Genomic DNA, 11713 nt, shown 5'->3' with positions numbered 1-11713 from the left:
ACAATTTTGTTGATCTGTATAAAGAAAATGGGTCATCTCCATCGTAATTAGCTAACATACAAAAAAGTGGAAATGGGTGATACCATCGTGTGTTTACAAATCAAGATCCATTATGAAAACGAAAAGAAAGTGGGCCATGGACTTTAAATTGGACATAATCATCGGTTGAAATTAATCGTCTGCTATTTTTTTCCCCTCATCTCATGGAAACAAAAGCCAATGACACAGAAAAGAGAAATTAATAGGATTTTATACGGATGATGTAACCATGTATATATATTTATGTATGTTAGATAATATGTCATGTTCTAACGGCTGGGCGCCACATCTGACGTTGCCTCACTTTCCTCCAACAAAATCAGACGAGACCGGATCCTGACATGTCGGAGCGAACAGAGTTCGTTACTGACATTAGCTGACGTGCCACCTCAACCTGGAGACATCAGTTCCCATAGCTACGGAAGAATCAGACAAGATCTAATCAGACTAGTACTTTGCAATTACTTCATAGATTCCCTATATAAAGTAATACCTAACCTTTCTTTGGGGGGAGGGCCCCATCATAGGGTCTTCATTTCCGATTTCCAATTCCAACACAATCATGAAGCAAAGGCGACTGGTTCAGCCGGGAACAAAATCAAAGCGAAAGGCATTGAACTCCCTCTGGTAGGTTTCTATGAGAGAGTGATGCTGTGATGTATCTCCCAGGTATCAGCTTCGGCATAGTGGGCCCAGAGTTGCCAGCCGGTGGTGCCCTGCTGTGGAACCTTGCAAACCGATTCATGACAGCAAATCTTTCCAAGTCCTCTATTTCGATCTTGATTTCTGCCATTGAAGCTGCTTTTTCCAGTCTGCATCACAGAAAAGAGAACAAAAACATCCCAAAAAGGCACCATTACACCAAGTTTGGAATACTTATCAGCATGTTTCTTGCTTTTTCAGTATAATTTTCAGGAATCGGTGAAAACATGATGAATGCAGCCCGTAACTAAGGAGATGCAGAAAAGTAGTTCATTACCTTTCCAAGTCACCTTCCACCTTCTTTATCTTCTCTGTTAACTCTCTAGCAACTTCAGCATACTGCCTGTCCCTTCTTCTCTCATTTGTTTTGATCTTTTCGAATAACCTATATAATCCAAGGAGGAAAAAAGGACATTTAAGGACCATCATATACATATCTAGCTATGGAATGCGATTTGTTTACCAGTATTATACTCACTCATTAACCTCAATCGAAGATGATGGCAAAGCATCTTGTCCCTTGTGGGTAATGCTGCATGCATCGCCTAATGTTGCTCTAGCAACAAAGTATAACACACTAGCATAGCTTGATGCTACATCTGACAAGAGAATGAACGCAGGTGCAGGGCAAAAAAGCTGTTGCATAAACTGCACAGTCTGTACCAGCCTTCTCTTTGATTGAGGCAACCGTTGGATAGATTCAACTTTCCAAATCTCATATTCTCCCTACAAGAAAACCAAAAAGGAAAATTGGATGAAATATAAGTATAATCATATATAGTAACATTTTAATGACTGCTGGATTATATAAATAGTCTTTCTGAAAAAGAAAAGAACAAACCTTCTCAAACAACCGATTCGTAACTTGGGCCCATTCTTGTCCAGCGTCACTGCAGTCGAAGGAGATATCTTGCAGTTAATAGACCGAGAAGGGGGAAAAAACAAGAAACAGAGGAAAGGAAGATAATGACCTCAATGTTTGGTGCCGCTTGGACACATGTGTGGCTTCTTCATGCCATGGGGGCGCCATAAGTTTGCGTTTCTTTGATATGATGATATCCATGCTTTGGTTCATTGTGTCCTGAGCATCATGTTCTTGTTCTGCATGCACATCTGCATCATTCACAGAAGACAAATGGCCATGTTCCATACTGCTACTGGATTGATTCTGGACTAGGTCAACCATTCCACTGGAGCAAACATCTGAAAGTTGGTTTTGCGATGGAATTTGTATATTTAGACTTTTCCTCGCTTCCACCATCGAGCTAATTTTTGCATCCCCAAACGGAAATCGGTTAAGCTGTGACATTGAGTTCATCCCAGTATCCGTCGACATTTTAAGTCCCGAGTTTTCCTCACATAACTTTTGACCAAAGATTCCAAAGCTTCTCTGGAAATTTGGACCAGTTTTGGAATTTGTATCCCTCTTAGATGCATCAGCGTCTGTATTGTTTGCCACCAGCAAATTGTTAAACGATCGATGGCTGAAAGAAAGAAAGTCTTTGTTGGAAGCAGTTAAAACAGAGGTATGATCAGCTGAAGGTCCCTTAACTTGAGGCAGACCAACTGTTTGTGACACATTGTAAGCATCAGTCAGACCATGCAATCTTAAGACATTACTCCCCAATAAAACAGCAGATGATTTTGATGTACTCAAGGGGACTTTGGATGATTCCTGCTGAGCTGGTAAGTCCATCCACACATTGAATTGCCGAGGGGCATCCTGACGAGGTAAGCCAGCTTGAATAGACATTTGGCTTGCATTGTTAGACTGAGATGCTACAGGTAGATTGGCCATTTGAACCTGAGACTCGTTTCTTCCACTCAAAGCACTAGATGCAGATATTGTAGCTGGATCATTCTGTCGTGTGAGATTGGGAAATACACTTGCTCTTCCAAGAGGGCCGGGTAAATTTTCAAATTTCCCACCTTGAGAAAGATCAAGTGAAGAAGTCAACGACTGAAAGGAGTTTGGCATGCCACCTAAATTACTTGCAGACGAAGCATCGGTACTGGCTGCCAGATTTCCTATTTCAGAATGCACCTGATCAAGAATCTTACTGGAGTACATCTTACCCTCAGATGAATCATTAAAGTGCAGATCTGATTGTACCTGTCGATTTCCTCCCACAGGTAGCTTATGTTGAGGATTACAATCCACCCAACGCCCAATTACCTTTGGAGATCTCTGAGTGGATTCAGTAGTACCGCCACCCTGACAGCTATCCACTCTCTGCTGATCTGAGAGCAGCTGAAAACCAGTGAAGCTAGAGTTTACATCGGGATTATTAGCCACCTCTAAAGATTCCGCAGTATAGGGTACTGACCCAGGCAAGCTATCATTCATCCAACCTGTTTGTTGCTTATCGCTATCTATAAATTTTGACACGCTATTATCAGCCAATAGTTCCATATTCTGATGCGTCAAACCATTAAACTTCTCCTGAACACCAGTATCACTGCTAGAAGCTTCTGCAACAGCAGACTGCATTAGAGCACTCCAACTTCCACTCTGAATGGAAGAGAATGAGTTGGTGAAATTGAAATTGTCATATTTGTCCCCAAAGACTCCAGATGCAATCTCAGATATACTACTGTCTTCCATATTAAACAGGATCTTCTCTTCTAATGGGTCAAGAGGAACTAAACCCTGAGATGGTTTTGTACCTTTTTGCTGAGCTGAGGACCAGCTCACTTGCCCCTGACTCTCACTGCAGGCACTTGAAGGTTTGCTGATGTGTTGAGAATTTCCCAGCACAAGATCGCCAGATAAAAGCCCATTGTTCAAACCATGAACAGGACTAACCTCTGGCATACCTTTCCCTTGCAACCCCAAATTCGACATAAAAGCTCCCGGTTGTAGCGAAACCTGGGCAGGAGAAAAATTATACTGATCTTTCAGGAATGGGTTACTAAAGTCTGACAAATGCGTTACAGGTTTCTGCATTTGACCAGTGCTCTTAGCTGCTAGACTACTGGAGTCCTGATACATGGCTTGCATTGGTGACAGTGGACCAGCATTGCCTCTTGCATTAGCAATTGGAGTACCGTATAAAGAAGCATCGAGCTGCTGAGAATCAAGACCCATGGAAAACAAGGTTCTGTTCAGTGTTCCTTGTGGAGCAGGTAATGCACTCCTCTGTGGCCAGTTCATATATCCTTGTGATGCATAACCTAGAGGCATTCCATCAACCAGATGTGGAAACTGCCCACTGCTAGCTTGCCTATGGGCCGGAGAAAAGGGACTCAAAAAGTTCTGCTGCTGAAGTTGTTGCTGCCTCTGAAGAACCTGTAGTTGCTTGAGCATCACTTGCTGTTGCAACAACTGCATCTCATCAAAACCAGATTGCTGCATAGGGCTATTCTGTGGAAACAGGTGTTGCTGGACAGAAAAATTATCTTGTTGCCTTCTTTGTAAACAAAAATCGGTTGAAGCTTCAGTTATCTCAGACCTTTCTGAATTTGTTGTCAAGGTTGGACTGCCCACAGAGTCATTTTCTTGCTGAAACTTAAAACCAGATGACACCCCTGAGATTATATTGTTTTGGTTAAAATCTAAGCTATCCAAGAATAAGCCCTGTTGATTTTGCATTCCCTGGAAATCCCGTAGTTCAACCTGGAAACCATTTCGAACCGCCGGATGGTTCGCATAGAAGTTTCTTGAGGACACAACCCCTGGATTCAGTTACGCATCATCAGTCCAGGTGAATTTTACTTCCAATAGGCACCAAGATATAATTCACGAGCAAAAGGCAAGAACAATAGTTACCTACTTGTTGTGCATTCAAGTTCTTCAGGTTGAAACCACCATTTGCAATATCTTTATCTATGATTTGCCCTCTAAAAGTATCTGCAACCCGTGTCACAGGTCCAGCAGCACGGGAAAAATCTTTCAGCTCAAATAAATTGCAGAACCCGTCTTTAACTTCGTTGCTAGGCATTAAAGTCCCAACCACCAAAGTTCATCAGCAAATCTTTTCCATAGGCAGTAGATCCATCAACCTGCCACTAACAAGCATCAGAAAATACCATTCCAAAAAAGCCATGCGAATATAATCTCCCAACCACTCATCGCAAGAAACAGTGGCCCGTGCATTGCTCCAGAAGCATCGGATTAGATGTCATGGTTACCGAACTAATAACTTCTCTTTTCATCTATAGTGGTAATCAATTGATAATTCAAATACTCTGGAGAATTTCGATGCATATTCAAAGTTCCTTTGTCTGACAACAGAGAAGCAGCAACTTAAGAATTATTCCAGCAGCATTTAAGAGGATATTATGATTCACCAAACCCAAAAAATTACCAACTTTTTGCTTTAATAGTAATATCAGCATATAAATAACCTGGAATTTATCTAGTATATTCAAGATTTCGATTTGGCAATTCAGGTCACAGACAATGCAAAAGAACTGCAGAAACATTCCACGGGAACTGCAAGTGAGAATACTACCAAGGGTTCTAACAAGAGCCCAGCTCGACCAATCAAGACTCACTCTTCAAAAGACAACTGCAAGTGGGAACAAAAAATATTCAAACAAAGACTTTCAATCACTTCACTCTGTAAGCGGCTTAACAGGCTTTTCTGATCAGCATTGCTCAATGTGTCGTGTGAAAGATGAACCATGACACAAATTGCTCTACAGATTAATTGAATTGGGAGCCTCTTAACTTTCAAACCCAAGTTAATTAACACTGGAAATGTTGCCACGCAAGTGAATTCCCATACATGGACTGAGAATGAAACAGCATAGATAAAAACCGTCAGATATTTCGACTAACCTGCTGGAAAACGGAGTTCAAAAGCAGTGAATCGGGGGAAAATCCCAGATTACAAACCCTAAACACCCAAACTTTCAAGCCCTTCGTGTTAAAACACGCAAGAGGAACTGCGGACGCAACCGCCAAGTAACTCGCACGGAAAGTAATCCGAAAACGATGGAATTGCAGAATTAAAAGCAGAATCATTGAACATCAAGCTAATTTGACAAATACCCAGCAAGGGAGAGCTGATAAAGAAGCTCTGAATTACCGAAACGAAGCAGAGAGCCTGTGATCTGAGAAGAAGAGGTCTAGGGTTCCTCTTCACTGGAATAGCAAACCTCGCCACGGCTCAATTTGCCACCAAAAGGCTGGAATAGAATAAACAAAAATCGATTTCCCCTTTCCCCTTATTTTTTTTCGAGCTCCTCTTCTTCTTCTCCTCCCCCGGACGCTGCGAAATTCGTAAAAAGATCTCCTTTTTTTTCCCTCTTCGTTTGAACAGTAGACTGAGAAATTTTCCAGTTTACTGAATTATAAAATTCACGGACAAAGAAGCGAAGATAAAGGGACCGATATTGCAGACGAAAAACTACAGTGCGAAAAGGGAGAGAGTGATGGGGGAAAATGTTATGGAGTTTGCGTCGGGAAAGAGGCGACGTTTCTCTGTACTGCGTTTAGGGAGTTTAGGTGTACTTTAGAAAACAAACGGTCGAGATGGCGTAAGGCAAAAGATGGACGGTGGAGATTGGAGGAGGAAGTACACCCTAGGTAACTGGGAATCGTTCACACTGGAATATAGGTTAAAAAAAAAGTAGGTGGAAAATCGAAACTGGCGAATCCCACGCGTTTCCGAGACGCGTGTGGCGCTTACTGCTGTGCTGCTGCTCCAGCGCTTTCCTTTTTCTCCTCTCATATTTATTCCAATACATTACAGATTTTCATTTTTATTTTGTTTTCTGCTTATTATTATTCAGTTAATGCAGTTATGATTCCCGCCGGAGTGGAGCCAATCAAATCGAAGAGATTTGGTCACTTGTTGTTTAACCAATTAGAAATATTCAATAATATTCGGCACCTGTGTAGAAGATTCAGCTTTCGTTTCAAAATTCAAAGTATAGATTATAAAAAAAACATATAGAATAACAAAAAAAAAAGTCTCTCTCTGTGACAAGTAACAAAGAGCTTACAACATTTGAATTTTGATCCATTCAATGACATTTTAATGGATTGCTCCAACCCAACAGAGAGATGGGATTAAGGATAAGGGTCTTCCGATAAATCAATGTGTAGGAAGATTCGTGATCATAGAGAGCGAGAGAGAGAGAGAGACCTTATTGGATAGAGATTTCGGACGAAATCCGAAGCTTCGAGTCAGCTCCTCCGCTGATTACACTGTCGCCTTTCCACCAGTCCGCAGATAAAACCTGTCAAACACATGTCACGGCGCCTTGTCGGATCATTGATTAACATAACAAAGGATGGGCTATGCAGCTTTACATTCAATGGGGTTAAAACTCGTTTTTTATAAAAAAATCGTACCTTGTCCTTGTGTGTATCCATCACTGACAATGGCCACTGCGATGGGGAAATGCAATAGTTAGTTATATTTCTCAAGGCAAGATGATGAAAATGCATTCGGTGGGTTACGACATAAATGAGTGAAAAGTGGTAATACAGCAGTTCTGAGATCCCAGAGCATGATTTTGCCGTCATAAGATGCGGATAGCAAGTGAAACCATGACGTTTTGTGCCATTTGCAGGCAGATATCCAAGATGTGTGCGACGAAAACTGAAACACGGGAGCAGATGTTCCTGCAAACAAGCAGAACATAAAACATGTTTACCCTATTCATGTTGGCTCCGGGATTGAGTCGAAGAAACAGGGTATGCTAATTTTGAAACGTAGGAACCAAAAAGATTTTTTTTTGGTTTGGAAAGTTTGAATTTCACCTGGCTTACGAGGATCCCACACTCTAAGGATGGGATCTGAACCACCAGCAGCTACAAGTGCAGAACTTTCACCACCAACATCCACCGAGTTCAGAGCTTTCCCGCAGAACTACAATGGGACATAAACAAAATTAGCTCTCAAATCACAATTTTTTCTAAGTACAAAATCGAAAGGCTTCTTGCTTGTTTGAAAAGAAGAAAGAAAGGGAGAGAGCAAGAGGACAAACCAAGTTCAAAGAGTCTTTCCCTGTCTCAATATCCCATCTCCTTACAGAATGGTCCCATGAAGCAGAGTAGATCGTCTCGTGCTCGGGCCAAACTACCGATGAGACACATTGTGTGTGACCCACAAATGTAGTCAAAGCTTCCCCCTGTAATAAATAAATAATACAGTGCCATAGCTGTTACCCATTACTCAGACTGAGAACAAAACTGTCGAAGCAATTCCCCCCAGCCTCTCTTTTCTGTCACCCTCCTTACAGAAACAGATTGTTACAATATGAAATGAAGAAATTCAATACTCAGACTTTATCATTACTACCTCTGACTGCGTCTCCCCTGCCTGATTATTTCCTTTTCTTTTCTTCACCGACACCGACTCCCCTTCTGAGGTAGAATCGTTCGTATGCCACAGATTTATCGTACAATCCCAAGAACTTGAGCAGATCTAATTACAATGCACCACAAAAAAAAAAGATGGGAAGCTAAAAGGTACCAATTAATATGGCCAAAGATAATTAACTTTTGAAAAAAGAATAAGCTAGTAAACCATGTTCCCGGATGTTAGCGCAGCAATGCTTTGCACCGATGCCTTGTGCCCTCGCAATATCTTGTAAGCCCTTACTCTTGTGGGAGGATCAACAGATTCAGCTGGATCAACCTTTTCACAGGCAGAAACAACATCAGTTGACCAAACATCAACCTCCGGCCTAAGCTGTTATATATTATCCCCCTTTTACCTTAAACAATCTCAATGTCCGATCTTTTGATGCAGTGGCTACAGTGACACCCTCTGCACCTGGATGTATGGGACGATCCCAAAAGCATATTAAGAAAAGATAGGATAAGGACAAATATAATTGATCTTCTAAGGACCATCCGCCAGAATAGAATAGGCAGAGCACAAAAATGTCACGCTGAGTTCATACCATTGGAGTTGACAACAGCAACAGAGGAGATTGCACCAGCATGGCCTTCTAAAATGTGTGTACATGATCCAGCAGAACTCCAGATACTATTCAAAAGGAAAACTGAAAAGTTAAGGATCTTGCCAAAGTTTGAAGCAATCAAGAAGAAGAGACAGGTTGAAGCTTAAGAGAGGGGACAATAAATCAAATATTTACCGTCCCAAGCCATCATAGCAGCCACTCAAAATGAACCTGCCAGATGATGAAAACAAGATCAAGTTAACCAAGCCCGCAATGGAATTCAAAAAGGTGTGTTTACAATTACATATGCTCTAAATAGATACGGGAGTTCACTACAAGGTAACAAAATATAGAAAAAAAAACACTTGGAGAATCATCTAACAATTCCACATACAATAGCAGATAAATACTATACTAAAAAGTATGAATTTTACCAAGACATTACTCATAACTCTGCTATGATATAATGATAATTAAGTATATGGACCATGATAGTCTTATGGTTTTCCATGTCACGTTGACTAACCAACGCTAATGCTAAGAAATTAATAAGAGGATGTAATTCACATCACCAACATAACCAAGACACGTAGAAGGTCAATTAATAAGGTCAACGTGCATATTATATATATTGCAGTGAACACGTAACCTTACCTAGAATTAGAGCCATCCACAGCACTGACCCAGTCATCATGTAATGACGGTTCTTCCTCTTTTCTTGGTGCCACAGCCCTTATGTATTCAATTTCAAGAGTTTTTTCCTGGACGAACCAAGAACACCTACTAAGTTAAAATTTCCAACTAAAGCAAAACATATTATTGCCATATAGTGGAAATTCAACAGTCACTGCATTGAAACTAACCCTGTTTAGTATGCTTCACCAAATGAAGAATTCAACAGGGTTTCAGAAGATTGAGATTTCATGGCATTCTAAAATGCGGTACATCGAACAAAACAAAACTTCAACAAGACAGTTTTCTTTTTCTGAAATTATCCTCGCATCTCTACTCATTGTTTGGTCTTAGTTCAGCAGTTTAGTTGACTTTGTAACAGAGCCGACTAACCTCATAGTACAAAGAAGCTTAATCTATCTAAAAGACCCCGAATTTATAAGTAAGAAATTCTTATATTATAGTTCATGTCCAGAGACTAAGGCAGAGTTCAAAAGATTACCGCCGATATGCCCTTGACCAGAAGAAACTCTTCCAGAGACATCCTAATAAGTTCGCCATCGATCAAGAAATCAAATGCTTCAGTTTTCCATTCAGGATCCCCTGTTCATCCAAGAAAACCTGCAAAGTTAGGTGCTAGCCAGAAATTTGAATATATGTACCTTTATCCAACCAAGAAGCTTGGAAACTATGTTATATACACTCGTGATCATACGTTTATAAAGCGACTAAAACTATATGCAATTGGTTGACACAACATCACACATCACGATACACGGCTCTTTACGCTGAAATACCAGCAAAGAAGAAACTACATGTATGGGCAAATACATGTGCACATACTACTACTATGTATCTCTAGAACACCAAATGTATATGCATAGATATAACATCAGACCCAACATCACAATCAGAAAAAACAATTGGGAATTCACAGATTGAAGGATAGGGATCAACTTTCGTCAATCGAAACAACAGTCACAGAAATGAAAGAGCCAAAGAGATAGAGAGAGGGAAGCTACCGGAAAGGAGAAGGGAATTGACGATGGAAGAGAGACCGAGTCGCGTGAGATTGGAAGGGATGGCGACGGAGGCAGCGGGAACTTTGAATGGAGGGTTAAGCTTCGTGACGAACTTAACATGGAGCCTCCGTGAGGAATCTTCCCCTACTTCGAACTCCATTCTTCTCTTACCCTCGCGCCTCCGGTTACAGGTTGCAGAGGAAGAAGAAGACGACGACGACGGAAATAGACGCTAGGGTTTAGGAATTTTGCCTCCAGTGGAGAGAAGAAAAAGCTGATGGCTAAGGGTTTAAAGAATGTGAAATTACGTTAACACCCTGCCAGATCATTCCGGTTAACCGAGATCACAACCCGTTGAAAACCGGAATGTGGAAGTAAACCGGACACCTTCCACGCTTATATTAGTTTCACTTCAAAAGATATTTTCACAATTTAAAATAAAACCCCAAAACTTTTGAATTTTTTTGGAAGATACAGAATTACAAATTGAACGTTTTCTGTAGAACATTTTTCGAAATTCCGGGTTTTTTTATGAATAAACCTATTATAAAATGTGAAGTTCCCACAAAAAAATCTTATATTTAAAGTTTAATACGATTCATAATTCAAATTAATTTCGTAAGATGTTCTTTTTTTTTTCTCTTTAAAAAAAAAGAGATTAGAGTGAAAAGATAACACGTTGATTTTTACTCGTAACACGTTTTTAACGATTTTGTTTTGATTTTTCTTTTACATTGATCGATCAAAAGGAAAATTACACATTCCCCCGCTTCCGTATTTGAATTCCTTCCTAGGGCCCCCAATTTTACACAAATTCCTATTATTAACCTCAAAGTTTTGTTTTTGTCAATATCAACCCCATCCATCATCTTCAAGCCTTAGGAAGAGGGACGCCTCTCAAGAAAAACTTGAAAAGCTGAAGGGCAGGCCTTGGCTTGAACAACGGCACCTCATGACCAGCCCCTCTCACCGTCGCAAACGTTAAACCCTCGTACACTTCCGTCCACCCTCCCACCTGAAAATATCCATACACATGTGGATGGACCGACAACTGATCATTAAACCGGACATTTTGTAAGATATGATGTTAAACCGGGGATTTACTACTAACCTGGTCCTTGACGTACCAAGGGTACCAAGGGATCTTGGTGTTCAGCTTCAACCTTGCAAGCGAATACCTCGTTGCCGTCACTGGCACCACTGAATCCACATCTCCACTGCTCCACACTCTCATATTAATGATATCTTTACGATAACGAGAGAGAAAAAAATCGAAAAATTCACAAAGTTACCTGAAAACCCAAATTCTCAGACCGGCGGTTATCAATTCCCGGTATACCGGCAGAACCGACGTGTCGGTGTCGTTCCAATTCCGGTTCAGCCCTTCCCTGTCACCCAAAAACGACACAAGATTA

The 11713-nt window shown here is 40.9% G+C and overlaps 3 protein-coding genes across 7 annotated transcripts in view; all 3 read right to left on the bottom strand.

Annotated features, from left to right (window-relative positions):
- Positions 1-37: 37 nt before the first annotated feature.
- Positions 38-6131, bottom strand: LOC104820998. Of its 5 annotated transcripts, XM_010551698.2 has the most exons (9): positions 5775-6130; positions 5196-5252; positions 4511-4743; positions 1713-4416; positions 1583-1631; positions 1220-1467; positions 1019-1126; positions 538-851; positions 38-455 (listed from the first exon to the last, which is right to left on the bottom strand). In XM_010551698.2, exons 3-8 carry the CDS (start codon positions 4680-4682, stop codon positions 638-640), a joined length of 3495 nt encoding a protein of 1164 aa, XP_010550000.1. In that variant the 5' UTR covers positions 4683-4743; positions 5196-5252; positions 5775-6130; the 3' UTR covers positions 38-455; positions 538-637. The 5 variants fall into 5 exon arrangements, with proteins under 5 accessions (XP_010550000.1, XP_010550002.1, XP_010549999.1 ...); XM_010551700.2 differs by lacking the exon at positions 5196-5252 and having other exon boundaries at positions 38-433; positions 5775-6131; XM_010551697.2 differs by lacking the exon at positions 5196-5252.
- Positions 6132-6599: 468 nt separating this feature from the next.
- LOC104820997 (ribosome biogenesis protein WDR12 homolog) lies at positions 6600-10551 on the bottom strand. The gene is made up of 13 exons (XM_010551696.2): positions 10299-10551; positions 9779-9879; positions 9259-9365; positions 8800-8835; positions 8605-8690; positions 8416-8474; positions 8226-8336; positions 7998-8123; positions 7684-7827; positions 7457-7565; positions 7182-7318; positions 7046-7081; positions 6600-6930 (listed from the first exon to the last, which is right to left on the bottom strand). The coding sequence occupies exons 1-13, from the start codon at positions 10456-10458 to the stop codon at positions 6838-6840; spliced, it is 1305 nt and encodes a 434-aa protein (XP_010549998.1). The 5' UTR covers positions 10459-10551; the 3' UTR covers positions 6600-6837.
- A 411-nt stretch (positions 10552-10962) lies between these two features.
- The window catches only part of LOC104820996 (serine carboxypeptidase-like 25), a 3398-nt gene continuing 2647 nt past the window's right edge, over positions 10963-11713 (bottom strand). The window contains exons 6-8 of the mRNA XM_010551695.2: positions 11591-11686; positions 11410-11515; positions 10963-11313 (exon numbers count right to left, since the gene is read on the bottom strand). Of these exons, the coding sequence (XP_010549997.1) occupies positions 11170-11313; positions 11410-11515; positions 11591-11686 (346 nt within the window). The 3' untranslated portion in view covers positions 10963-11169. The remainder of the gene's footprint in view (positions 11314-11409; positions 11516-11590; positions 11687-11713) is intronic.

This window comes from Tarenaya hassleriana, unplaced genomic scaffold, assembly GCF_000463585.1.
Source record: "Tarenaya hassleriana unplaced genomic scaffold, ASM46358v1 Cleome32, whole genome shotgun sequence".
Taxonomy (NCBI): Eukaryota; Viridiplantae; Streptophyta; class Magnoliopsida; order Brassicales; family Cleomaceae; genus Tarenaya; species Tarenaya hassleriana.
The sequence above is the reverse complement of the archived record's forward strand: the minus strand, read 5'-3'. Positions and strand labels throughout refer to the sequence as shown.